The following is a 25,900-nucleotide window of genomic DNA, read 5'->3' as shown; positions in this document are numbered from 1 at the left end:
AATAGAGCTTTGATATACCTAATGTAGTCCTACCCGATGCTACCCTACTTTCTCTCTTCTCTCCTAGAGTTAAATGTTATTCTAAACTTCTATTATAATTTTGTTGTTTCTCTTTGTAGTTTTACTATAAATGTTTCTATCTATATATAATGTTGCTTTTGCTTGTTTTCAAACAAAATCCTTTTTTATATGTATAGATATTCTACGTTTGCCTTTTTCACTCAACATTATGTTCCCAAGAGTTACCTCTGTTGATATATGGCAGCTGTAGTTCATTTTCCTACTTTAGAATATTTCAGTATATATCTGTGTTAATTTTTTTTTAACCCATTCTACTGTTAATGGAGATTTGGATTGTTTCCTCTTCTGGTATTACAGGTAGGGCTCCTATGAACATACCTGTATCAGCCTTTTCTGTTTTCTCTTTATTTTATTCTGTTCAGTTTAAACCCTCATTAGCCGTCTCTGTGATACCCGCTGTGAGGAGTTCGTGAGAGACCTTTCCAGAGACCTTTCCTCTTGTTCGGTTTTCCCCCTCCTGCCCTACTTGTAATTAGTTTTAACAGCATAATGAGTTAATATGATTTATATATTTTCCACTCTTACTTGTAGATCAAGAAGCTACTCCAGAAGTCGGAGCAGAGGGTGGTACAGCAGAGGCCGCACAAGAAGCCGGAGCAGTTCCTACCGCAGTTACAAAAGCCATAGGTGAGCTTGTGAATCCTGTCCTACTGTGGGGTCTCCATCTGTCTTCTTTTGAAGGCCTGCCCTGCACAGGCAGAGTGGGGTAGCTGTTGAAAAGGGTCTTGTCATTGCTGACTATCAGACAGGCCTACTTACTCACCTAGTTCTTTCTTTCCAAGAGCTATTGAATTCTTACTGGCTGATCTCAAGATGGGATCTTATCAGAGTGAGGAAAGAGAAGCAGTAGAAATATTTAAAAGAGGCCCTGACTACCACCTGAACCCCCAGTACATCCTCGTTAACCTAAGTTTCCATCTGCAGTCATCTCTTGACTCGGGTTAGATATTGGGAGAGGAGGACTATTACAAGAGGACAAAGGAAGAAGTGTGTGTGTGGTGGGTGACCCCAAGTTTCTGGTTTTCCCAGCTTCTTCCAGCCCCTTTTTGCCTCTCAGGTATTTACCACTGCTGCAGCTTCATTTTACTTTCAAGTGTTCCACCTGTGTCTTCCCCCTTCCCCACCCAGTTCCTCCCCAGCGACTTTCTTGATGTGCACCTCATAGAAGAATTGTGTAAAACTTCTAACGTTTCTTGCGAAATCCAACATGCTTTTTAAAAAAATTCCAATATACTTTTGATATGAAAATGAAATAAATATAGCTGCTGGATTTCATTGTGTGTTTTCTCCTCGATGGGCAAATAAATGTCTAGATTTTTGATGTAGCCTGTCCTGATCCACAAGTTGATAGCCCCTCATGTGATTCCTATTAGGACGTCCAGCAGGAGCAGATCCAGGAGCAGCTCGTACGATCCCCACAGTCGGTCCAGGTATGGACAGGGGTTGGGAAACCACCTGTGGGGGCAGAATTAAAAGGGCCTTGTTTTATAAAGCCCTTATTAATTCCCTTTTAAAAGGTGTTGTATGTTATTGAAAAACATATGTTTGTCTTTTTGAACAGTTTTTAATCTGTTGGCCCATCGTGCTCTAATGTCAAAAGTGATAATTGATGTCGAATTGTAATGGCAGGGATTTATTGACTATAATTGTCTAATAAGATCCATGAGATTCAATTGAACTAACTCAGTGTTAATTTTGTGATATTTTTCAATGCAGAAAAGAAACTATAACATTTTTCTGTTTAATACGGTAAGTCTGATTTGGGGCAGTTGTTAAATGTTTCCAGTACTTGTTCTGCAGATGTGTCTTCATACTGTCATATAGTGCCCATGTTCTAAGAGGACACTTAAGAAGCTAAAAAGAAATGGGAATATATGAGTATTTGAACGGGAAGATTTAGTGTTTGTTATTGCTGTTTAAAGCAGGTCCTACACCTACGATAGCTACTATAGCAGGAGTCGGAGTCGAAGTAGAAGCCAGAGGAGCGACAGTTATCACCGAGGCAGAAGCTACAATAGGCGGTCCAGGTGGGTCTGTTCTTTCAAGCACTGTAAGTTACTGTGGGCACTTAGGGTGTGGGGTGAGAGACTGCTGTAGAAGAGAAAGCACCATCTTCTGAGGACAGAAATACTTCTTTCTCTGCCTGAACTTCATCAACCCAAAGGCAGTTACTGAAAGTGGCCTTTGTATTAAGAGTTGCTGGGTAGTATTTACTGGTGGTTGTTAATGTTTGAATCTAAAATGGATTTTTAAATATTCACATATCCTTGGACAAACATTTCTTTTGGAAGGAATAAGGAGAGAAGGCAACTCAAACCATGGCCCATTCTTTAAATAGGGTTGCTTGCTAGAACTAACAGCCGATTTGTCAGTGTTTTGAATTTTAAAAAGGTAATATTTTAAAAACTGTAACATAATAAAATATAATACTTAGGATTGCAGTTTGTATGGTTAAAAATGTTTATATATTATATGTATTTATAGGTATGTTTTATGTAACATATGGCTCATACTGTGGGTTGCTTTTTGTAATGTCCCTTTCCTGGTGGCTTCTGGTCTTACCCTTCCCCCATACCTTACAACTACAGTCAGTCGTGCTTGTAGGGTATCAGTGTGATCTGGACACTCCCTTGTTTGAAACTCTTCAAGGATGCCCTACTGCCTTCAGGGGCAGGTCCATGCTCCTCAGCATTGCATGGAGGCCTCTCCGCCTACCAACTCCAGCTTGGGCTTTTCTGTCTTCCCTGCACTAACATCCTGGAACCTTTTTCTTTTTCTGCCTAGAGAGTCACATGCCCACTTCACCATGTCCCCTCCTGCCTCTTGAAATAGCCAATTCTCAACTACTCTGCAGGTCTCCACTGCAGCCCACTCACTGCCCCAGGGAAGCCCTTCCTGCTGCTCACTCTGAGATCTGTTGCCCTCTCGCCGCATGTGCTTTATTTATCTTGCCCCCTATTCTATACTATGCTTGAGCCCCAGGAAACTCTACATAGTCTACTCTGTGTGTGCCCTTTGCATCTAGTAAAGTGACTGGCTCTCTGTGAATATTTTTCGAAATAACTGAATGGTGACCATAACCAAGTCTTCTTGACTCACTCTCCCAGTGGTCCTGTCCCTGCCCCACCTCACCCTCACCCCTCATTGGCCTCCCATTTTGATTTGATTTTGATTTCCTTGCCTTTTAATGAAACTCTCTTTGTGGGCCTTTTTTCCCTTACTTCCTCAGTCTAATTAAATATTGATGTTCATTTTGGGTAACATGGAAAATTATTCTCACATATATGAATGGATTTCAAGTAATTCCCCAAGAAGTTTCTTTATTTTATCTTAACCTGATATTACCACCATCTGTCATTGCCATCTTTGAAAAGTCTGCAGTATTGCCACAGTCAGTACCCCACTCGCCAACCCACTATGCTGTGCCTCTTCAAGCCACTTGCTTTCAGGCCACTCATATCAAAAAAGAAGCTACAAGAGGAATTCAAAGGGCTGACAATTAAAAGGTATTTCTGTTTTTGTTTTGTTATACAGGAGTTGTAGATCTTATGGCTCTGACAGTGAAAGTGACCGAAGTTACTCTCATCATCGGAGTCCCAGTGAAAGCAGCAGATATAGTTGAAAGTGTCCACTTTTTTTGATACAAATTGGATCTTATTTGTAAATATCTGGTAACTTAAAAGTTTAAGAAACTTAATGGCAGTCTGTTGTTCTGTTTCAATATTAGAGATGAAGTTGAAAAATAGACACTTATAATTGTTATTTGTTCATTTACATGTGCGTAGAATTTAAAATACAGATATGTCTCCTAAAAATATTTGTATGCCACATTTTACAGTAGCCAACTATGGAAATGAATTTCATTTTCTTGAATCAAGAAATCATGAAATTTAAATATAATTTGCAATATTATTTTAGCTAGATTATTTCTCTCCATCTCATGTATTTCTTAGAATACAGATTCTTTTTGCCCGTTTTTAAGGTTTTAGCATGTACGCTGCCAAGCATAGAACTGTGAAGGAGAACTGTGAAAGGTGACCAAATACTTGTATACCAATTACACAGAACCTTATACATGTGTGCTCTTAAAAACAAACTGCCCAGAACTGATACTGATGGTAGCCAGGAGTATAAGGCAGTGGCTCTGGGGTTCTTAATTCATTCCTTACTTCTTTGTTGTCTCAGAGGATCAGAAAAGTAGTCACCATACAGCCCAGTGTATTATTTCAGGCTGGCGGGTGAGGTTAAGAAGAGTAAATCAGCCTTAACTATAAATACCTGCACTGTCTCTAAAGCCCTAATGTTTTATGTGCTTTCTAATAAATACTATGAAGTTCGGTTTGTAAAAAGACAATTCTATTCCAGTTCATGCTTTGGTGCTTGGTACCTTTTGGTGCATTATTCTTACATACTATACATTAGAATTCCGTCAGAGAGAGAAATGAATTTTTAAAAATTCATTGGCACCAAACATGGGTCCTTCTAAGCTCTATTCACTTTAAATATTTGGAGGGCCTCTCGAGCACAGGTGTGGGCTGGAGGCCGTGGAGCAGGCAGGATTGGCATGGGGTTGTGTGGCCACTGGGGTCTGCTGCACAGAACTGATGCGTGTGTCCCTGGAGGAGTTGATTGGAGAGTGGACTTCAAAAGTAACACCAAGATCTCCCTGCCACCATCCTGGGCACATTTTGCAGGGCTTTACTTTTAAGTCTTTCAAGTAAGAGGCAGATGCAAGAGCAGTTGAACTGTTCTCAGCACCCGCCATCATGTTTCCCTGTTTCAGTGGCCTGCACTGACTCAGTGAAGCCTTGTGTGAGATGGTAAACCTACGACAACAGACAGGGAATCGGGGTGTGCAGTACTACGTAGATTACACACTTTCACAGTCTTGGGTGGTTCCTGCAAAAATGATTTGACCTGTAAAAACTGGTGAGATTTTTTTTTTTTGCGGTACGCGGGCCTCTCACTGTTGTGGCCTCTCCCATTGTGGAGCACAGGCTCTGGACACGCAGGCAGGCTCAGCGGCCATGGCTCACGGGCCCAGCCGCTCCACGGCATGTGGGATCTTCCCGGACCGGGGCACATACCCGCGTCCCCTGCATCGGCAGGCGGACTCTCAACCACTGTGCCACCAGGGAAGCCCTGGTGAGATTTTTTTTAACCTTTAGTTTGAGTTTTTTCCCCAAGTGTACTTAATCACCTTAGTGCCAGTTTAATCCAGTTATGCAGAAGAAATTCATATTGGATGTTTGATGCAGAACTCTGTGCCATCCTACCCCAGGGCTTGCCTGGTGTACTTGGGAAGTGGGAAAGAGCCCTCAGTTGGAGGGATCTGACCACCCCTGATGGATGGAGGGGTGACCTTGGATATATTAAAACCATCACCCATAAAAGGTTCATAAACAGGGTTGTGGCCAGTTGTTTGCCAAGTTGATAGATGAGAATACATTAGAAAATAGGACCTAAGTCAAACAAACATACTTGATAGTGAATACAAAACAATGTGCGATCATATGAAGGGTTTTCAGAAGTTGCCTACAGAGGAGAATATTGCTTTAATAATATGCAGTGGAAAGAAACTGCATTTAGAACCCAAACAAAAACTGCCAAATCTAATTACGTTAAGGAGAGTTACCTTTGGGCAGTGTATTAGTTTTCTATTGCTGTGTAACAAATGACCCCAAACTTTGCAGCTTAAAGCAGCACTCATTTCTTAGCTTACTGTTCTGTAGCTCTTGAGTCCAGCACAGTATGGCTGGATTCTCTGCTCAGGGTCTCACAAGGCTGAAATCAAGGGTCAGCAGGGCAGCATTCCTTTATGGAGGCTCTGGGGAAGAATCTGCTTCCAAGTTCATTCAGATTGTTAGCAGTATTCAGTTCCTTGCTGGCTGTCAGCCGGGGTCCTCTTTCTCGGCTCCTTAAGGCTGCTCGCATTCCTTCTTGTGTGCTTCCCTCCATCTTCAAACCAGCAATGGCCCATCGAGGCCTTCTTCTCATGCTTCAGGTCTCTCTGCCTTCCTCCTCTGTTTTAAGGTTTGTGTGATTAGATCAAGCCCACTGAGATAGTCTCCCTGTGTTAAGGTCAGCTGTGCCACAGAACATAATCACAGAAGTGGTATCGCATTTACAGGTTCCTGGGATTGGGGCATGAAATAGGAGGAGGGGCATTTTAGAATTCTGCCTCCCACAGGCAATAACTTCGCCTGTTGTGCTGTGGGTAGAATTTTACCCTGAAAAGGTGGGCCCTAGAAGCCTCGTTTGTTTTCTCCATGGAAAAGGACAGCCCTCAGCTGCAGCATTCAACTTGTGTGTTTACTGAATGGACTACAGAAATAGCTTTTCTTCATAAAGGGGATTGTTCTGTATTTTAAGTTACTTTTTAAATAAAATTGAATTATGTGTATTGTGCTTCTTAATAGACAAGGCATTATTGGACTGGTTTTGTAATGTCCTGTTTACTGCAAATGAAACATGATATAGCTGGTATTGTTCAAAAACTGTAGAAAATACTTTTGTACATATTGGTAATGTCTGATTTGTATACACTTCATTTAAATTTCCCTAAAACTGGAAAGGGGGGCCTTGTAGACATTAAAATATATACTTAGTCTAAGTTTGAGTCTGTGCATGTTTCATCCTTCTTTATTCATCCAGACTTCAAATAGTCTTTCTGAAATGGAAAAGGAGACATTGAGTCTCCTTGCTGACCCAGCCAGTGAAGAGACCTCATCTCATCCGTCTGTGGCTTGTTTTCGTCTTCTGGCCGAGTATTAGTGGTAGGTAGGGCACGAGGTGGAGCTAGAGAGAACGTCAGGCAGAAATGTTCACCTACGCAGAGAACCAGTGATGGTGCTTGGTCTTGCTTCCCCTGCCAACTCCACGTTTCTTCCAGGCTCTGTTGTCATCCAGCTGAGGTGACCTGCATATAACAGATGCCTTTGCTGAGGAGGGACTACGTCCCCCCATCTGTGAGATGCTGCCTAGGGACAGCATGTTTCCCTGCTACGCCACCTGCAGCCTCCACCTTCCCTCCCTAACAGTGGTTCACCAGGCAGGCACATAGCACTCTCTCCTGGAGAAAACATTCATGGTGATATTTTTAGCATCCACATGAGAATTTGCAGGATAAGTACAATTAACTTTATTCTCCTCAGAACTCAAAGGGATTTGTACTTTCTTAGTGAATACAACATAACCTCACACAGTAAGATTGGCAGAGGTTCAGTTTTCAAAGTTAACAGTAAACCCCCAAGTCAGGCAGTTCCTGAAAACAGGCAAATCTGGATATGTTGCCTTAAAATTTAAATAAAAGTGTAGAGTCTGTTTGCTGTAGGGAAATCCCCAAGTGAGGTTCCATTAGGGTCTTATTTTTTAGAGAACACAAGGATCTTTAATCAAATTCTGATAGTGATCTTCTTGATCAGCTGGGCAGTATTGGGAGGAAATGTGTCAAAGACTTTGGTTTTTTCTATTCTGAATTAGCTGGCAAGAGAATTCAAGGGAAATGCCCCTCTCACGAGTGACCATGAACACTGACTGGCTAGGCATCAGTGTTGGGAAGCGAAAGGAGGCTCTGCCGGTGCAGAGTGAGTGACACAAACTGTGTGGCCAGGTGAGGGGCTGGAAGCCACGGCTCACGTGGGAAGAGCCTGGGCTCAGACGGCTGGTCTTTGGGAGAGGGAATGCACTCTGTCACTGCCCAGAGTGAGAGGTGAATCCCATGAGGCACTGGTGATAGAATGAACTGGGCAGAGTGCCAAGAGGACTCCTGCTCAGCAGGGAGAAGTTCTTTGATGCTGTAAAGGTCAGGAAGAAGAGCTGGCACCCTGGAAGAAGACTAGACAGACCCTCGGCAGCTCCAGTCAGCGCCTGACGAGCGTGAGGCAAGGAATTCCCACCTGGGCAACACACACACAGGACCAAGAGGCTCTCATGGACGGTTTTCTTTAAAGATTTCAGTAGAAGGTAGGGGCAGTGCTCCATCGCCCCTGCCTGCTCTGCTCCCCGTGAATCAGAAGGCCTCCAGTGGGGCTACATGGAGCTTGGGCCAAGCACTTCTGCCTCTTGGAGACCCCAGACCCACCGTTCACCACCTACATCTATCGAACTCCAGCTCCAGAGACTGGGTTTCATGGTCGGCAGGACCCAGACTAGCCTGGGGACGGTTGCGTCTTTTCCGCCAGCCTAGAGTCTTGAGGACATCGGGGTAGAAAATGTGACCCAAGCTCTCAGGACAGACGCCTGCGTTCTGCATCTGGAGGCCTGACTCCTCTGTAACATGAGGCTAATGGTCCTTAGACTGCCAGTCTCTCGGCTCATAAACCCCGAAAGAGGGTGCAACCAGACATGGGAACCAGGGTGCTCGTCCTTTCCTGGGCCGGTCTGGAGATGAATCAGCCTCCCAGAGAGCCCATGGGATAGGGCTCTGGGCTGGAACTTCCCAGTCTCAGGTCACCCAGGGTCTCCTGCAACTAAAACCTCTACCACCAGGCCAGATTCCCAGAGAAAGACCGAGAAGGATCCCAGTGGCCCAATCTGATTTTATTTTGAAGAAATAAAAGATCTCGATGAGCAACTGTTCTGTGGCACAGCCCTTAAGGGTTTGGGGCCTGAGTCAGACTGCCTGCTTTCAAGTTCCACTCTGACACTTCTAGGTGGATAGCTAGGTAAATTGCTTGACTTTATAATACAACTCCTCAGTACTAAGGACTCCTCTATCTTAGGAGTGGTGAGTATTAAATGCTTGGAACTAAACACACATTGTTCAGGGACATTAGCCCCTGGGCTTGCCTCCAAGAGCGGAGTGCTTGTCCCACAAGTTTTACAGGGACAGGGAGGGCCAGGCTCAATCGCTAGTGAGAGGCCCAGGGCCCCTTGAACCAGCAGGGTGGGAGAGGATCCTGGTAGATGCTAGGGAGGCCCTGAATGCCTAGGCCATGACGTTTACGCTCTGGGAGGGAACTGGGCAACCTGCTGGTTTGAATTAGGCCCCCACCCCCCTACAGCTGTAGCCTGTTAGTGCTGAGCTCAGGACAGGAGCAATCCGCACCCCCTCCAGCCCCACGCCCAGAGACCGGCAGAGCCCTGGGTCAGCACCTAGTAGGAAGGTGGAACTTCCCTGCCACCCCGCCAACCCCATGCTGCGGTGTCCCTTTCTGTTTTCTGGCCCTGCCCACTCTGCGCTCCCTCCCCCATCACAGTTACCCAGCTCCATGCCCCGCCTAGGGAGGCTGAGCCCTGCTCTGCGCACACGCACACATGTGCTGCCCCCCAGCATGGTCTGAATCTCTTCCTCCTCTCCGACATGGGAGAGGAGTTTGGTCTAGAAGCTTAGGGAAGTTGTGAGAAAACCCATGAGCTGGCCTCTAGAGGCAGGGGTGTGGCTCTGCTGACCTTGCCAGCACCCAGTCCCAAGTGTCTGAGGATCACCCAGCCCTGCCCTTGTCTCCACAGACTCCTGGCTTGCCGCTGTGGCACGCGATTCTGGCCTGGGATCCCCCTCCCCGATAACTGGTCCCACCCTACGCCCTCCAGAAAGCCTGCCTTGACCAACCCTGAGGGGGAAGATCCTGTGGCATGACTCTTTCAAAGGCCGAGAGAACAATTCTGCCTATCGCCCTCCGGCCACTCCCACCAGACGAGAATCTGGATTCTGCTACATCAAATCCTCTAGTTCCCTGCAGATGTTTAACTATATCCTCCCTTCCAGCCTGTGCAGGTGCTATTCTCTCTGCCTGGAGTACCCTTCCTCTCCTTTTGCCCTAGTGTTACTCAGCTTTCAGTCCTTGGTCACACTGGCCACACCCCCTGCCAAACCTTGGCTGGGAAGTGGGCCCAGGAGTGTCCCGTGCAGCCCTCTCGGCCAGGCTCCTCCCACCCTGCGGGGGAGACTGCTCCAGCCTCCCTTTTCTTGGCTTCTGACGCTGGTGTCTCGCTGTGTGATCTGTCCTGCTGTACCTTCACTGTCCTTATCCCACCAGTGGGTACACAGTTCCTCTCTTACCACCTCCCAGGCCTGTGCAAGGATCCACTGAGTCAGAAGAGGAAGTGGGTTGGGATGGAGGAAGAAGTGGAAGGCAGCCCTGAGGCGATGAGCTGGTCAGGCATGCAGGCTGCTCTGGCCGGCCTCAGCTTGAGGTCTTTGGCAGCTGAGCCGCCGTCTCTGCACCCACCATGGCCATAGAAGTGCGGGATGTCTGCAGTGGCCTTCTCTGGGGGCATGTCCCCACCTGTGCCCCTTCCTCTCTTCCCATCTCTTTTCCCACCAGGGTCTCTCCTCACCCTCCATGTGGCTATGTGTTTTCCTCCTCTTTCTCTTGGCGCTCTCTGGTCACCCCCATCTTGGCCCGTGAGATGTTTTCTCCCTGACGCTGGGATGGCCCTGTCGTAAGGGCCTACCCATCCTGGCCTCAGGGGAGGCCCTTGCAGTTTCACAGGACAGACATCAAACTACAGGATGGCGCCTGCCGGGGATCTTGGCTTCTGCTCCATTTCCTTCCCCTGGCACCCAGAACCAAGTCACTCTGAACAGGCCCCAGAGTTCCTGCCTACTCATGAGTAAGGTGGCATACTCAGGGGACACTGCTACAGCCAGGCATGGGTGGGTGTGTAAGCACAAGTGCACATGTGAGCGGAGGTCAGGGGGATACTCCGTGGTACTGCAGGATGGGGGCAATGTGAGAGTGACCAAAGATGGGGCAGCCATCAGCTTGGAGTTGGGGGCACAGAAAGGCATCTGAATGATGACATGGGCCGTACGAGAGGCCCCCTCGCCACAATGGCGGCCCAGACACCACCTAGACCCTGACCGGCCCAGCACCCTGTGGTCCCCACCCTGCTGCCTGCTCAGCCTGCCAGTGTTCCTTTGCAGCCTCCTGCCAGCACAGCCAGCCCCCAGCCCCCACTGGTGTCCATGCCAGAGCAGCATTCCGCAGGCCTGGCTGCATCTCCCCAGCAAAGACGGAGCAGGGTGGCCTCTCAGCAGCCATCAGGCCACATGGCTGGGGGACACAGTGGGACCTAGGCCTCTGGGCCTGTCACATTAAAGGATTTCATCAATGCAGCTGCCATACGGGTTCTTGCATCTCCTGCCCTGGGCGGCCCTGGGCAGCCAGAGGCAGCCACCAGGTAGGGGTCATAGGGGTCGACCAGAACCAAGTCCTGGAGGCACAGACCAAAACAAACCCTGAGCTGTCCTGGGGTGGGGCGGGGGGCGGCCAGGCTAATTGTCGATCCTAGGCTCACCCTAAAGTCTGAGCAGCCCAGGCCGGAGGGTGGGGATGGTGACGCGGCTAGGATATGGGGGCTCAGTCCCTCAGTGTGAGGTCGCTCAGGGGAGCAGGGGTAAGCCTTTCCCGCAGCTGATTGTGGGGGCCGGGGGGGCCGGGGAGGGAGCCCAGCCTACCGATTTCAGGGCCTCCTCCTACTCCGACCCCGCCTCTGTGGCGCAGCTGGAGGACACCGAGGTTAGACTCCGGGACGAACTTCCCGGAGGAAAGGGGGCTCGGCGCCGGAGAGTGAGGCCGGGGTCCGTCCGCTAGAATAGGAGCGGCGGGTCCTGGCCAGGGGCCCCGGCGGCCCGAGGAGGGGCGGGCTGCACCGGGACGGCGCTCACCACGCGTGTCCGCGGCCCCCGCCGGCGCGCAGGGCGGCCTGGCCCTTTAAGCGTCCAGACGGCGGCCCCAGCTGACGCGCGGGCTCCAATCGGCGCCCCGCGCCCCCCGCCCGCCGCGCCCGAGGCTCTGGGGCCGCAGCTGCTCGGCGGCTGGACTCGCCGCGGCCCTGCGCCTCAGCCCGCCCGGCCGCGCCCCCGGGGGCCATGGTCGCGGGGCCCTGCGCGGGGGCGGCCCCCAGCGCGGCTCTTCATGGAGCGGCCCCGGCCTGGCCGCCGGGGGCAGCGCGATCCCGCGGGGCCCTGTGAGCCCCCAGCGCCACGGCACCATGGTACGCAAGGCCCTGCCTGTCCCCCCGCTTATCCGCCCACCTGCGCGCTCTGCCCTCTGGAGCGCACGGCCGGCCGGCTCGGGGTGGAGGGATGTGAGGGATCTTACCCCTCTTCGGGTCTCCCCGACCCCTTCTCTGGGTCCTTGCGGGCTGGGAATGCGGCGCTCTGACGCGGCCGTCGGCGGGGAAGGGGTTAAATTCCTGGGGTTGGGGCCCGGGCACGAGAGGCTGAGGTCCTGCTAGGCACTGGCGGAGGGGGGCGCTTCTCTGAGCCCGGACGGCACCGCCCTCGGACTGGGTGATGGGGGGAGGGAGGAGGTCGGATTCCCGCCTGGGCCTTGGGCCACGTGGGCGCTGGAGACGCCCTGCCTGGGGATTCGGGGCTCCTGGGCCGAGCGGAATGTGGGGGACGCCTGCAGCTCTGGTCCAAACTCCTGTGTGACCTTGGGCCGGTCTCCCGCCCTCTCTGGGCCTGTTTCTCCGGAAGGACGGATGGCCTGAGTTGAGAGGAGGCTGGCATAGACACCTCCTCCCTAAAAGGAGGAGGCTGGAAGTCATGAGCCTGTGCCCCCTTGCTCAGTCTGGGCCCACCCACTGCTGCCCAGCGATGGAAGGATTGACATAGGAGTAGGGTGTGCAGATGGACGCCCAGGTTTCATCCTAGGGCCTCCAGGGAGATGCCAGGGCAGGGTAGGAATCTGGTGGTTTCATGACAGTGAGGCAGAGTGCCCCTTAGGAGTGGAAGGGTCTGACCATGGTAAGGCAGCCTCGGCAGGTGTCCCTGGCACCTGGCCTTCCCCCAGCCTGGCTTGGGGGGAGGGTTGAGGGCATGAAACGCCCTGGCAACGCAAGTGCCTGACCACTCCCCTTGTCTTGTATCTTAGCTGGGCTGGCCTGGACTTGGGGGTGGGGTGTGTGGCTGCAGCTGGCACAACCAGATGGGGAGGGGCATCTGCAGCTTCAGGGAGCTAGCACATCTGGCCGGAGAGGCAGACACAGCTGGTGGCCCTGTGTGGGAGGTACTAGGCTGGGGGTAGCTGCGCCCTGCTGAGGGGCTGCCAGTTATGGACTTAGGCAGCATCTATGTACCCGGTCAAGGAAGTCCAGTCAGGCTGCCTGGTTGTAAGGTTCTTGGGCCCCTCAAGGGCCAAGGATGGTGCTGGCTGGGCTGGGAGTATTCCCTTGGAAATGGAGTCTTTGGGGCAGCACTACCCCCTAAATTAACCCTTCTTCCCCTGCTGAGGCCAGAGGGGTCCTCACTGGATCCTGGGACCAGATCTGCACAAGGGAAGTGTCGGGCATTGCCCTTGCCCCATGGCAGGCAGGCACTGGAGGGCATTCTGTGAAGGGGGAACAGTGGACCAGAACCCTGTGCCCTAGGGTGGGTACCCCACAACAGGTCCGACATTGCCAGGTCCTTATCCAAGCCACTTCCCCACCACTGCCTGGCCCCTGGAGGCCCTGAGGAACCCGTTACAGCCAATTGCACCCTGACCCCTCACCGACTCGCAGGTGGCAGCAGCTCTGGGAAGGAGGGTGCAGGTCGCCGGAGGTGGTGATGGGGTCTGGGGAAGCACAGCTGGTCCCCTGGGTGGGAGGGTCCCCACATGCCTCATCCTGCTTTTTAAGTCATTAAAGGCCAAGAAATAGTTCCACGTGGAATAGTGTCTAGTCCAGCACAGATTGGGTGGCCTTAGCAGAGCTAAGAGTCTAGGAGCTCTGCTCTTGCTTGCTGTGGGACCCTCCCATTCTGAGCCTCAGTTTCCCCATCTATGTAATAGGGGTTGGTCCCAGAAGATGAATCACAATGAGTCAGTGGATGGAGATGGGAGGGGGTTGGCATCTTATCCCCATTAGATGGATCAGGCCTGGACGGGCCAGCAGCCCCGAGACAGACGAGCAGATGGGTGGCTGCTTGGCTGGGGGGAAGGAGGTGTTGGGGGAGAACTCAAGAGAGGTGGTGGTGAGAGAGGGGGTGGGGAGAGCATGGGTGCTGTCCTGGGCTGCTGGATGTGAAGGGTGAAACCCAGGGCATATCTGTCAGCAGGTTGCCCCTGGAGGCTCCCTGAGGCTCATCCCAAGGTCCAGGGTAGATCCTCTCGTTCAGGTGACCGGAAGGACTGGCATGAAGGGGAGGGGTGGGCTGTGGATGCACAGGACTGGGGTTTCATCCGAAGGCTTCCAGACAGGTGCACGGCGTCAGGGAGCTGATGTCTTTGCAGTGCAGCAAGGTACCCTCAAATGTAGGAGGCTGTGACTTAGCTGGACAGGGCCCGAGGAGGGCCAGAACCTGGAACCTGCGGGGCTGGTCCAGCCAGGCAGGTAGTCGACAGATGTTAACTGAACATCTGCTGTGTGCTGGACCCATGCAAGGGACTGGGCAGCCTGCCTGTCTGCGCTGCCCACCTTTTGGGGAAGCCACTGTGGTGCAAACAGGAATAATTACTTTGGGCAATTCACAGGTACTGGATGCGGCCCAAGGGTCTAGGAATCTGACCCACCAGATCCAAGGGCCTCCCTCAGGCTCCAGAAGCCCCCAGTGGTGTGACCTCCATGAGGAGGCCATCTCGGAACCTCTGGGCCTGGATCACACCTGACCCTGGGGTCTGGGGACCTAGAGAGAAAAGGGTTTGGGACAAGCCTTAGGGGCCTCCTGCCTCAAGCACGGTGGACAGGTAACACAGCTGTGTCCTTTGTCGTGTGGTGGGGAGCTGCTGCCGCCAGGCCTGAGGCCGCAGGCAGCAGCCCAGCCCAAGCTCCGGCCGAGGAAGGAGGGGACGGCTGGACCTCACCAGCCTCCTCCGACAGGGCAGTGGGGCCGTGGGCCTGGATTTCTTCACAGAAGTCTCTGCCTCTGCAAGGCCTCAGGCCTAGACCTTGAGGGCTGCTGCGGGTGAGCTGAGGGGTTCCCTCGGGTGCTGCCCCAGGGGTGCAGTGGCCAGAGGCAGAGCAGTGAGCCCGACGTGTTCTTGAGCCGTCTGGGCTTAGGCAGGCTTGGCTTTATTCGTATGTGAGTGAGTGTGGAAGAGAGGATCCATGGGGCCCAGAAATGGTGAAGGGATGCCTCTGGGGAGACAACCCAGTCCTGGTTTGCTGGGGTCAGCCCTGGCTTTAGCATCAAAAGTCCCGCATCCCAGAAAACCCCTAGGTTCCTGGCCCACCTGGACCGTTGGTCACCCTTGAACCTTTTCCTTCCCCTTTCTTCCTCTTCCCCTCCCCATTCCGGGACGACTTCTCCCATTTCACAGTGGAAGAGCTGGAGGCCAGGAAAAGTTAACCACTGACCCAGAGGCTGACATGCAGCCTCAGAAGGTCATGACCCGAGTTTGAGCTCTGAGGAACAGCAGACTCGGGCTTGAATCCTGGTTCCCCCTCGTCCTTGCTTCAGCACCTTCCCTGTAACATGGAACCAGGAGTGATGGGTGGGTGGCCACCTCCCAGATGGCCTTGACCTGACCTGTGCCCTCTGCCCCCCAGTTGCTGGTTGAGAAGACGACGGACTCACCGGCGGCCGAGTTCTCGCTGGTGGAGGACGTGGCGCTGCACTTCGCCTGCTTGATGGGCCGCCTGAACGAGCAGCGCCTCTTCCAGCCTGACCTGTGCGACGTGGACCTGGTGCTGGTGCCCCAGCGCAGCGTCTTCCCGGCCCACAAGGGCGTGCTGGCCGCCTACAGCCAGTTCTTCCACTCACTCTTCACCCAGAACAAGCAGCTGCAGCGCGTGGAGCTGTCCCTGGAGGCGCTGGCACCCGGCGGCCTGCAGCAGATCCTCAACTTCATCTACACGTCCAAGCTGCTGGTCAACGCAGCCAACGTCCACGAGGTGCTCAGCGCCGCCTTGCTGCTGCAGATGGCCGACATCGCCGCATCCTGCCAGGAGCTGCTGGACGCCCGCTCCCTCGGCCCCCCGGGCCCCGGCGCCGTGGCCCTTGCCCAGCCGGCCGCCAGCTGCACCCCGGCCGCACCGCCCTACTACTGTGACATCAAGCAGGAGGCCGACGCCCCGGGCCTGCCCAAGATCTACGCCCGTGAGGGCCCTGACCCCTACTCGGTGCGCGTTGAGGACGGGGCTGGGGCCACAGGTGGCACGGTGCCTGCCACCATCGGGCCGCCTCAGCCCTTCTTCAAGGAGGAGAAGGAGGGTGGCGTCGAGGAGGCCGGCCGGCCCCCGGCGAGCTTGTGCAAGCTGGAGGGCGGGGAGGAGCTGGAGGAGGAGCTTGGGGGTTCTGGCACCTACAGTCACCGGGAGCAGTCCCAGATCATCGTGGAGGTGAACCTCAACAACCAGACGCTGCACGTGTCCACAGGGCCCGAGGGGAAGCCGGGCGCCGCCACAGGCCCGGCCACCATGGTGCTGGGCGGGGAGGACGGGCTGCAGAGACACTCGGAGGATGAGGAGGCCGATGAGGAGGAGGAGGAGGAAGAGGAGGAGGAAGAGGAGGGCGGTGGCAGTGGAGGGGGGGAGGAGGAGGAGGAGGAGGAGGAGGAGGAGGAGGGGGGCGGCAGTCAGGGGGAGGAGGACGAGGAGGAGGAGGGGGAGGAGCACAGCGAGCAGGAGGAGGAGGAGGAGGGGGAGGGGCACAGCGAGCAGGGTCAGGAGAGCTCGGAGGAGGAGGAGGAGGATGGGGAGGAGGGGGAGGAGGATGGGGAGGCGGGGGGCAGGCAGGGGCCGGGGTGCCGCGGTAGCGGGGCAGACGCCCCTCCCCACAGTCGCATGGCAACGCGGTCTGCCCGGCGCCGGGGCCTCCCTGAGCCTGAGGAGGCTGGGCGGCAAGGTGGGAAGCGGCCAAAGCCACCTGCAGGAGGGTCTCCTGCCCCAGCCCGAGGGCCACAGGCCGCTGACGGTCTGGGGGCCAAGGTGAAGCTGGAGGAGAAGCAGCACCATCCGTGCCAGAAGTGCCCGCGTGTTTTCAACAACCGCTGGTACCTGGAGAAGCATATGAACGTGACCCACAGCCGCATGCAGATCTGCGACCAGTGCGGCAAGCGCTTCCTGCTAGAGAGTGAGCTGCTGCTACACCGGCAGACAGACTGCGAGCGCAACATCCAGGTGGGCCTCGGGGTGGGTTCACGGGGCCCACAGGGGCAGCCATCCAGGCTGGGCCAGGCTGGAACTGGGCCCCGGGCACCCAGTGTCCTGCTACCTGCGTTGCCCACACAGTCTGCAGAGACCAGGCTTGGCCCCCTGGACAGGGGGACCAGCCCAGGCCCAAGGGTGAGCCCAGGGTGGTGAGAGCTCAAGGGATAACGTCAGGGAGAGCTTCCTGGAGGAGGTGGATAGAGCTGGGCTTCGGCACGTGCAGAGACGTGCAGATAGGGGGAGAACACACAGTACCCTTGGCCGGAGGGGCAGAGGGGAGCCTGGACTCGGGAGGATGAGAGTTGTCTGAGCACGTGAGGCTGGGGGACAGCCAGCTCTGAGGAGGGATGAGTCAGTGTTTTAGTAAATGTCTGGGCTGCCGCAAGGCCAACAGGGCCACCGTGTATAGTTTCTCAGACTGTGCACCGCGCGAAAGCACAGGTGAGGGGAGGAGGGGTTTGCCCAGAAGGGGGCGCCATTTCCCACTTCCTGCAAAGGCCGAAAGGAGCAAGGGGCAGCGGAGCAGGAAGAAACCCCTGCATTCAGCTCTTTGGAGGTACCAGCTGGCCTGGGCCTGGGAAAAGGGACCGGATGAGCAGTTTGGGAAGCACAGGGGCTGCCGGGGCCAAACAGGGGAGTTGGGCTGGCTGCCAAGCCTTGAGCCAGCCTGAGTCTGGGCCAGCCCAGCCTTTCAGGGTGCAGGCAGCACAGGGCCAGCCAGGCTGGTTTTTGCCTTTTTTGACTGGCAGTGAGGTTGGGGGGCAGTAGGTAGGCGGGTGCTAATTGCCTGAACTAATTGCTAATTGCAGTGCCCTGTGGAGAAAGTGTTATCTGGGGTTACCTGGATGCCTGCCCCACCCTCGTGCCCACGCTCCCACTTGCCGGCCTGCTGGGCTGCCCTTTGACTCTCCGTGTGCACACACCTGAGCTTCCCTCCCGAAGGGGAAAGACGCTTGTACCTCTTCTGTCCTGGGCACCCTGACCCAGTTTCTGCCCGAGCCCTGGCCTGCTGCAGGGATGGGTAGGACAAGGGCCCAGGAGAAGAGGAGGAGGGGAGTGTGGCCCTCAAGTTTCCCGCCACCGTCTATTGCCTGATAGGCCCTTGTACCTCCTACAGTCCCCAGTCCTTTGGAATCTGTCTCCTTGGGGATCTCCATGGTGTCAGGGCATGGGTCCCAGCGGGGGGAGGCAGCAGAGAAAATGGCCCAGCTCTGCCAGGACCTGTTATCTGAGGGACTTCTCCATGAACTGAGTAGCCTCCTCACCCACTGTGGTCCTTCAGCCAGTTATGTGTCTCTTCTTTGTAGAAAGATGCCTTGTTGAAATGAGCACAGAGGAGGGACTTCCTGGAAGAGGTGGCCCCTGACCCTAGTGAGTTCAGGATGAGGGACCCACCCTGGGTGGGTGGGTAGGTGGGTAAGTATTTAGGGACTTACCACCCCCAACTCTCAGAACATCACATCTGGCTAGTCCTTGGACATCAAGGCCTCTCTCTCCAGCACAGTTCAGGTGGGGAAACTGAGGCCCAGAGAGGGGCAGTGACTAGTCCTAGGTCACATGGTCCTGACCCAGAGCCTAAAGTCTTCTCACCCCACAGTGTGTGACGTGTGGCAAAGCTTTTAAGAAGCTCTGGTCCCTCCACGAGCACAATAAGATTGTGCACGGCTACGCAGAAAAGAAGTTCTCCTGTGAGATTTGTGAGAAGAAGTTCTACACCATGGCTCACGTGCGCAAGCACATGGTCGGTAAGTCCAGGCTGGTGAGGGATGGAGCCTGAGGTCCAAGCGGGCCAGCTGCTGGGTGTTCTGGGAAACACTTCACACTCCAAGGGCAATATGAAGGGGTGAGAAGGCCCCTCGTAGCTGGGAGGTAGGGGGTGGGGGGCTGCTTGCAGTGGCAGGTGTGTCCTGGACAGGCTCTGGGGCCAGGGCTGCCATGCAGAGTTGGGCAGGTTGCACATGGCACAAGGACTCCTGGACAAGATGGCAGGTGGGGACCAGAATCCAGCTAGCACACTGCCAGCCAGGCTGTGCATCCTGACATGGGGCTGTGTCCACCAGAGCACCTTTTCCTAAATTACATGAAGTGCCATAGGGGCTGACACAGGCCCAGTCTCAGTTTGAGGACAGCTGTGCCTCTGATAGGGCTTCAGGCGTCTCTGAACGCAACCCTCCCCCAGGGGTCATACCTGGACACGGTAAGGAGGCACCCAAGTGTGTTTTGGGCCACTTCATTGCCTTGGGCATGGCTCTCCCTCCGCTCTAGGTGGGCTTGCCTGGGAGTCTGGTGTCCAGGTGGCCCTCCCTTCTTTGCCCCCTTGGGGCCTGGTGCTCTAGAGAGGGGTAGCCAAGGAGGCACAGTGTACCCTGGCCAGGCCTTACCCCCGTTGTCTACCAGACAGTGCTAGAGGCCTCCAGCATGAACTGACTGGGAGCTGGGACCCCGGGGTCTAGGTATCGGCCAGAAGCATGCTGGGTAACCCAGGATTGGTGGTCCTTCCTGGGCTTGGATTCCCCAGCTCTGAACTCTGAGGGGGGCCCTCCGTGTCTCCAGTTGCTTCCTCCCAGATCTTCCTTGGAGTTTGTTCTGGGAGGAGCGCAGGTAACTAACTCCCTCTGGATGGCATGGGACCCAAGGCTGAGGCCTTTACAGGTGCCACCGTCTGTAAAACCCAGCCACCCTGGAGGCCCAAGACCACTCTACCCTCTCTTTATAGAAGAGGGTGCTGAGGCTCGCGGAGGCACACATTGGCCACGCAGGGAGCCGGTGGCTGAGCCAGGATTTGAGCCGAGGCCAGTCCCACTTGAAATCCTTCTATCTTTCCCCGAAGCTTTGGGAGTGAGGCCAGACGCTGAAGAACCAAGAGGGCCTCCATGCCTGTCTGACCAAACAGAGAGACCTAACCGGGAGGGAAGGGGCCTCGCCTGGGGGACAGAGGCTGTGGGGCAGGCCCCAGGGTAGGTGGTGTCCTGGGAGGCGGGATCTGGGCCGGATCTTGGGGGTGGTCAGGCAGGGGTCCGCTGGGAGGAGCCAGATGGGTCCCCCCCGAGATGTCATGGCCATGGTGCCTGCCCTGTAGCCCACACCAAGGACATGCCCTTCACCTGCGAGACCTGTGGGAAGTCCTTCAAACGCAGCATGTCTCTCAAGGTGCACTCACTGCAGCACTCCGGGGAGAAGCCGTTCAGATGCGAGGTGAGCTCCCTTCTCCTCCTGCCCCAGGAGCCATCCTGGACGGGGGCGGGGATCAGAGGCAGCAGCTGCTTGAAAACCAGGGGTTGGGGTACTGGAGGATAGGATGCAGAAAGAAAGGGGCCCCTCCTTGATGTCTGCCTCCCACTCCATCCTTACCTGGTTGCCCACCTGCACCTCCCCCCACACCCCTGCCACCCCACCCTAACCCAACCCCCGAAGGTTCAGGGTGGGAAGTCTGCATGGGCTGGAACCATGGGGCAGGCTTTCTGGAGAGGTGGAGAAAGGAGCATCTTAGGCAGAGAGATCAGAGATGGAGCTGCAGGTGGGGATGAGGTGGGGGGCGCCTTTGGACCAGGAGGAAGGAGGGAGGGCCTTAGCATGAGGGCTCCCTCCACTCTGTGGCCTCTTCCCACTTCCTGACCCCCATTCCTGCCTGGGCCCTGCATGCCCATGGCCTCTCCACCTGTGCCCGTGCACTGCCCCACCCCAGGAGCACCTCGGCTGGCCTTTGCATCCACACCTCCTTGCCCAGGAGCCCCTCCCCATGTGAGTCCTTCCCACAGCTCTGTGGTCTCGGGCCAGCACTTCCCTCCCTGAAGGCTGTTCCCCTGCTCTGCGCCGGGTCTCACCCCCTCACCCTCCACCCCGCCCTCAGAACTGCAACGAGCGTTTCCAGTACAAGTACCAGCTGCGGTCGCACATGAGCATCCACATCGGCCACAAGCAATTCATGTGCCAGTGGTGCGGCAAGGACTTCAACATGAAGCAGTACTTCGATGAGCACATGAAGACCCACACAGGTACGGCCGCCCCACGGGGAGGCGCTCCGCACCGGGCCGGGCCCCCTTCTCCGCTAGGAGGCCCAGCGCCGGCCTCCTTGCCTCCCCAGGTCGGGCGAGGCTGGTACAGGCTGGCAAGGATCCGAGAGTGCCAGGGCCGGGCCGGGATGGTTCCGTGGACGCCCGGAGGCTGGCCCAGGGCGGGGGTGGGGGGGGGGCGTAGCGGCCCGCCAGCGACTCCCCACGGCCCATCACCACCCACCCCGCAGGGGAGAAGCCGTACATCTGCGAGATCTGCGGCAAGAGCTTCACCAGCCGGCCCAACATGAAGCGGCACCGGCGCACGCACACCGGCGAGAAGCCCTACCCCTGTGACGTGTGCGGCCAGCGCTTCCGCTTCTCCAACATGCTCAAGGCGCACAAGGAGAAGTGCTTCCGCGTCAGCCACCCCCTGGCCGGCGACAGCGCCCCCGCAGCCCCGGGCCTGCCCCCCGCCCCGCCCCAAGCCCTCCCCCTGCTGCCCGGGCTGCCCCAGACCCTGCCTCCCCCGCCGCCGCTCTTCCCCACCGCTGCCAGCCCCGGCGGGAGGCTGAACACCAACAACTAACCGCCTGCCTGCTGCACGGGCCCAGGACCCTCCACTTGTCCTCGTGGGGCGGGGCGGGGGGGAGCAACACCTCCAGAGTTGGCTGGACACGCTCTGCCCGGGGCCTCTGACCCTGGGGGCTGTGCAGGCTGGCAGCCCCCGGAGCTGGCGGAGGACACCTCACTCCCAAGTGCCCCCTTTCAGCGGCTCCTTGAAGCCTTTACTTTTTGTCTGTTTGTTTTTTTGAAGTGAAGGAAAACGAAAAGAGAGGAAACTCTTGACGGCACCCCCCTCCAGGTGAGGGGGGCGCTGGAGGCAGCAGGTACGGGTGTAGAGGGACCTGGGGAGCAGGTGTGACTGGTTGCTCCGCTGAGGCCTCAGCCAGAGGGGGGCGGCCAGGTCCAGCCCAGGTCACCTTCAGCTGCTCATCCCCGCCCGTCCTGGGCCCCTTCGCTCGCCCCTCATCCCGGAGGGTTTGGGGAAAAGTTGGGGTGCCGTCCCCCTTTGGAGGACTTGTGGGCCCACCGTGAGGGCTGCGGATGCTGAGGCGGGGACTTGGGCCCGGACGCCGGGGGTTGTGTGGGGTGGGCGTGCGTGGCGAGGTGCGACGACCACAGCTGTGCACCGTGGGGAGGTGGGGCGGGCGGGGGCTGGACCCCAGGCATTTGCTTTCCCCACGGCATCCCCGACCTGCCCCCGGCTGCACCGAGGGCCCTGGGGAAGGTGTCCCCAAGAGCTGCCGGGCCTCAGGGTGTGGTGGGCCAGGCCCTGGGTGGACAGACGGGCTGGCTCCCACAGGCACTGCAGCCCAGGAGCCCCTGCACATGGGTGGACCCCAGGGACCAGGGCCCTAAGGAGCAGGCCCGGGCAGATGTTCTGAGGTTTCAAGGTGCTATCAGTGGGGCAGGGGGCAGGGCAGCTGTTCACGGAGCAGCCCATCCCTCAGCAGCTGCCCCAGCCGAATCTCCCACGCTACAGACGTCTGTGTCTGTGTCTGTCTCTGCTCCTGGAAGGCAGCACAGGCCTCAGCCACTCCCTGGGCCTGGCCACAGCCTGCCCCTGGCTGGTGTCCAGCGGCCTCGTCCCTCCTGCGCCTCTGTGCTCACGGGTGGAGAGCGAGGAGCCTGCACAATCAGGCCCTGGGGGTCGGGGTCGGGGGTACCGGGAGAGCCCCACCCAGCCTGTGCCCAACGCTTGCCCTCACGAGGCCAGCACTAATAGGACATCCTTTTTTGTTGTCATTTAACGTCTCCATTCCTGCCTTTGAAATGGGGAGGAAGGTTCCATAAGCTACCTGTTTCCTAGTTAAGCTCTTTCCTATTGTGTTTATACAGTTTTGTCTGTTATACTCTTTGCACCTTAAACCCCTCGACTGCCCCCGCATCACCACCTTCCCAGCATGGCTGGAGTGGGAAGAGGCCTGAGCCCAGGGGGCGGGTTGGGGGGGGACTGGCCCCATCAGCCCAAGGGCTGAGGGGGTCAGGACCCCTCTGACTTCCTTGTAAGGCCCATGGCACTGGGGCAGGGGGCTGGGGACATTTTAATCATCAATAAACGAAGCACTTTATTATGTACAGATGTGGGCAAGCCCAAGGAGCCCGAGTGATTTGAGGATCTAGAATCCAAGCCACACAGCCCAGATGGTTCTCCGGGCTTCGAGGGGGCAGTGCCCTGGTCCGGTTGAGTTTCGGGCTGTAGCAGGAACAGTGCCAGCCAGAGTCTATGTACGCACCCTCTGACGCCCCTGCTGTCCTCTGGGGAGAAAAAGTGGTCCCCTCCGCGAGAGGGGAAAGCTCCCTGTCTGGCTCCCAGTACTGAGGCTCCTCCCACGCCAAGGCTGGGAATTCCAGCCTCTTATGGGGTCAGCGCCGGGTCTCTCAGGCTCCTGCTTTACTGTAGCTCTTTTCCTCTCCTGCACCCTGTGATCTCTGGGCTTCCATGACGTCCTCAGGGTCCTCCTCTCCCTGCTTCCCCCTTCCCTTTGCTATTTCTAACCTCTGGTCCCAGTGCCTGACAGCTTCAGAGCTGGCCCACATTTTCCTAAGAAAAGTCTGATCTCCCCGAATGGGCTGTAGGCTGGGACTCCGATGAGTTTTCCACCCCCTGTTGCTGACGCTGGGCTCTCCCATAGGGGCTGGTGGCCCTGTCACCTGCTACCCTCCCTGCAGCCTTAGTGAGCCTAGGGGACCCTGGTCAGGCTGGGCCTCTGGTCCATGAGGCCAGACTTTGACAAGCAGAGGCTGGAGATGGGTGTGGGGAGCTGGTAGCAAGACCCTGTCCCAGGACTTGGGTCTCCTGTTCTTATACACTTCCCCTCTCAGGACACAAGAGGGGTCCAGACAGCAGGCTGGGCACTGGTCAGATGGTCATTGTAGCTGTAGGTGGGCACGGCCAACCCCTCTCCTGGGAGACCCCTACCCCAGCGGGGACAGGAACCCTGTGTCCCTGGTGCTAATGCTCTCTTCCCCTTGGGCCAGTGTTGGTGGGAGCTCCTTTCTGGCCAGACCACAAGGGTCTGAAGCAATAATGGTACCTCAGCAGTGCCAGTACGGATAGGGGTTCTCGTTTTACCAGCTTTTACATTTCCTTTTTAATTGTTAAAACAAATTAACAAGCACCTGGGTATTGGAGTGAGGGGACTGGGCATCATACCCGCTTCCCAGGGCTGGTGGAGGGGAGGGGGCTTGGGATCATCACCTCCCACTGGAGATCTGCCAGGGCGTCCCTCTGTCCAGTTGGACTTCTCAGCCCATTTGGCCAAGACCTCAAGCCCAGAACCTGGGCCTGCCCTCTCCCCGGCTCCCCTTGTACTCCCCGGTCTTGGGCCAGCTGGAGGTGAGTGGCCAGAGAGATGAGGTGGGCCTCAAGCCCTAGGAACCCAGGCCGGGAGCAGAACCTGAGCCTCCGATCCTGATGCGTTCCACCACGGCCAACACAGCACCCCTCGGGGGGCTCGGTGGCAGAACAGCTGTGCCCAGGCATGTGGACCCTTGATGTCTGGCCCCATGTGGCCACCCCACAGCCCCAGAGTGTGCGGGCGACAGCAGGAGGGTGAGGAGAAGAGTGAAGGGGAATAAAGGCAGTACAACTGTCCCTTGGCCCAGCCTCTTCTTTACACATTGCCGCCCTGACTACTGGCTGAAGAGACTTGGACCAGGGCAAGGGTAGCGCGGAACCTGACAGCTTGGCCGAAGACCATGTGGACACCCGTGCCCCGAGCATCTGCACACCCCGTCTCCCTCCCTTGAGGGTGGGCTGGGCTCCTGGGGAACATCCAGAGTCAGGAGCTGAGGTCTGAAGGAGCCAGATGTCAGCACCCGGGAGGACATCGCAGGTGGAAGACAGGTAGCGGACTCCGAGGAGGGAGCAGGCGGCTCTCCCTGCGGACCTCCAAGAATTATTTCACTGGAGCGCTGGCTCTGTGCGGGATAGGACTCTAGGCTGTGGTGACACGCGGTGACTGAGGCCACCATGTATGTGGCACTTGGTCCCAGATACCTGGAGAGGGGGATAACCGGGAAGGGCTAGGAGAGGAGGCCGGTGGGTGGGTTCACTAACCAGCCAGAGAGGGGGTACACATCCCCAGGATGGGGACATTGCCTTCCACACAGTCCCACTTCTCTGAAGGGAACAGGGCCTCGCTCAAGTCACCCTAAAACTGAAGCTTGCTGTCAGGCCTGCGGGCCTGGCTGCTCCTGCAGTGTCTTGTGGGGATTCAGCTCCTCTCTGTTTCCCCTCTTCTACCCGTCCATCGGTGGTCTGTCTGCTGCCTCTCCCCATGGCCTCCTCCCTTCGACCCCACCGTGCTGTGAGCAACGGCCTGATGCCACAAGCATTATTTTCTATAGAATCCCTGGGAAAATATCTATTTTTTTAAAATTAACGTTTTACCTGGGCATAGTTGAAGAAGCCAAATATTGATACTTCTAGAACGTTCGTTTTTTAACAAAAACCTGCAGTCCCCTGCACCTGCTCCTCTCCAACTCCCGGTAGGCGAGCGGCTCCAATTCAGTTGGTATTTTTGGTGTTCTCGTGCCCACAGAAAGCACACCTCCAATGCTACTTTCCTGATTTTTTTCAGTTTTAGGCATCAGCTATTGATGTATTTCTTCATCACTCCCATGACACGCACAAACGCTACGCACACACTTTCCCTTCCTCCTTCCTCCCAGCATGGTTATATTATTATTTGGGGTTAGAGTAATATTTAGTGTGTACATTATTATGAGTGTGTAAA

At 55.9% G+C, this 25,900-nt stretch overlaps 2 protein-coding genes and 1 long non-coding RNA gene across 13 annotated transcripts in view; 2 read left to right on the top strand and 1 right to left on the bottom strand.

The window, feature by feature from the left end:
* Positions 1–5,014, top strand: part of NKTR (natural killer cell triggering receptor) — a 47,462-nt gene extending 42,448 nt beyond the window's left edge. For 7 of the 10 annotated variants that reach the window (XM_027088212.1, XM_027088211.1, XM_027088210.1 and 4 more), the window contains 5 exons: positions 613–708; positions 1,455–1,511; positions 1,798–1,830; positions 2,004–2,108; positions 3,616–5,014. In XM_027088212.1, coding sequence (XP_026944013.1) covers positions 613–708; positions 1,455–1,511; positions 1,798–1,830; positions 2,004–2,108; positions 3,616–3,703 — 379 coding nt within the window. In that variant the 3' untranslated portion in view covers positions 3,704–5,014. The remainder of the gene's footprint in view (positions 1–612; positions 709–1,454; positions 1,512–1,797; positions 1,831–2,003; positions 2,109–3,615) is intronic. The other 3 variants (XM_027088208.1, XM_027088213.1, XM_027088209.1) reach the window with 3 other exon arrangements.
* A 1,430-nt stretch (positions 5,015–6,444) lies between these two features.
* On the bottom strand, positions 6,445–15,518 carry LOC113610249 (uncharacterized). Its single transcript, XR_003429011.1, has 2 exons — positions 12,132–15,518; positions 6,445–7,000 (listed from the first exon to the last, which is right to left on the bottom strand). It is a non-coding gene; the product is annotated as an uncharacterized LOC113610249 (long non-coding RNA).
* On the top strand, positions 10,853–24,756 carry ZBTB47 (zinc finger and BTB domain containing 47). 2 transcript variants are annotated; one of them, XM_027088220.1, is made up of 6 exons: positions 10,853–11,208; positions 15,502–17,073; positions 18,701–18,848; positions 20,183–20,298; positions 20,954–21,098; positions 21,347–24,756. In XM_027088220.1, the coding sequence occupies exons 2-6, from the start codon at positions 15,583–15,585 to the stop codon at positions 21,682–21,684; spliced, it is 2,238 nt and encodes a 745-aa protein (XP_026944021.1). In that variant the 5' UTR covers positions 10,853–11,208; positions 15,502–15,582; the 3' UTR covers positions 21,685–24,756. The 2 variants fall into 2 exon arrangements, with proteins under 2 accessions (XP_026944021.1, XP_026944020.1); XM_027088219.1 differs by lacking the exon at positions 10,853–11,208 and adding an exon at positions 11,569–12,024.
* Positions 24,757–25,900: the final 1,144 nt, after the last annotated feature.

Source organism: Aethalodelphis obliquidens, unplaced genomic scaffold, assembly GCF_003676395.1.
Source record: "Aethalodelphis obliquidens isolate GAN/ISIS:26980383/991018 unplaced genomic scaffold, ASM367639v1 scaffold62, whole genome shotgun sequence".
NCBI lineage: Eukaryota > Metazoa > Chordata > Mammalia > Artiodactyla > Delphinidae > Aethalodelphis > Aethalodelphis obliquidens.
The sequence above is the reverse complement of the archived record's forward strand: the minus strand, read 5'-3'. Positions and strand labels throughout refer to the sequence as shown.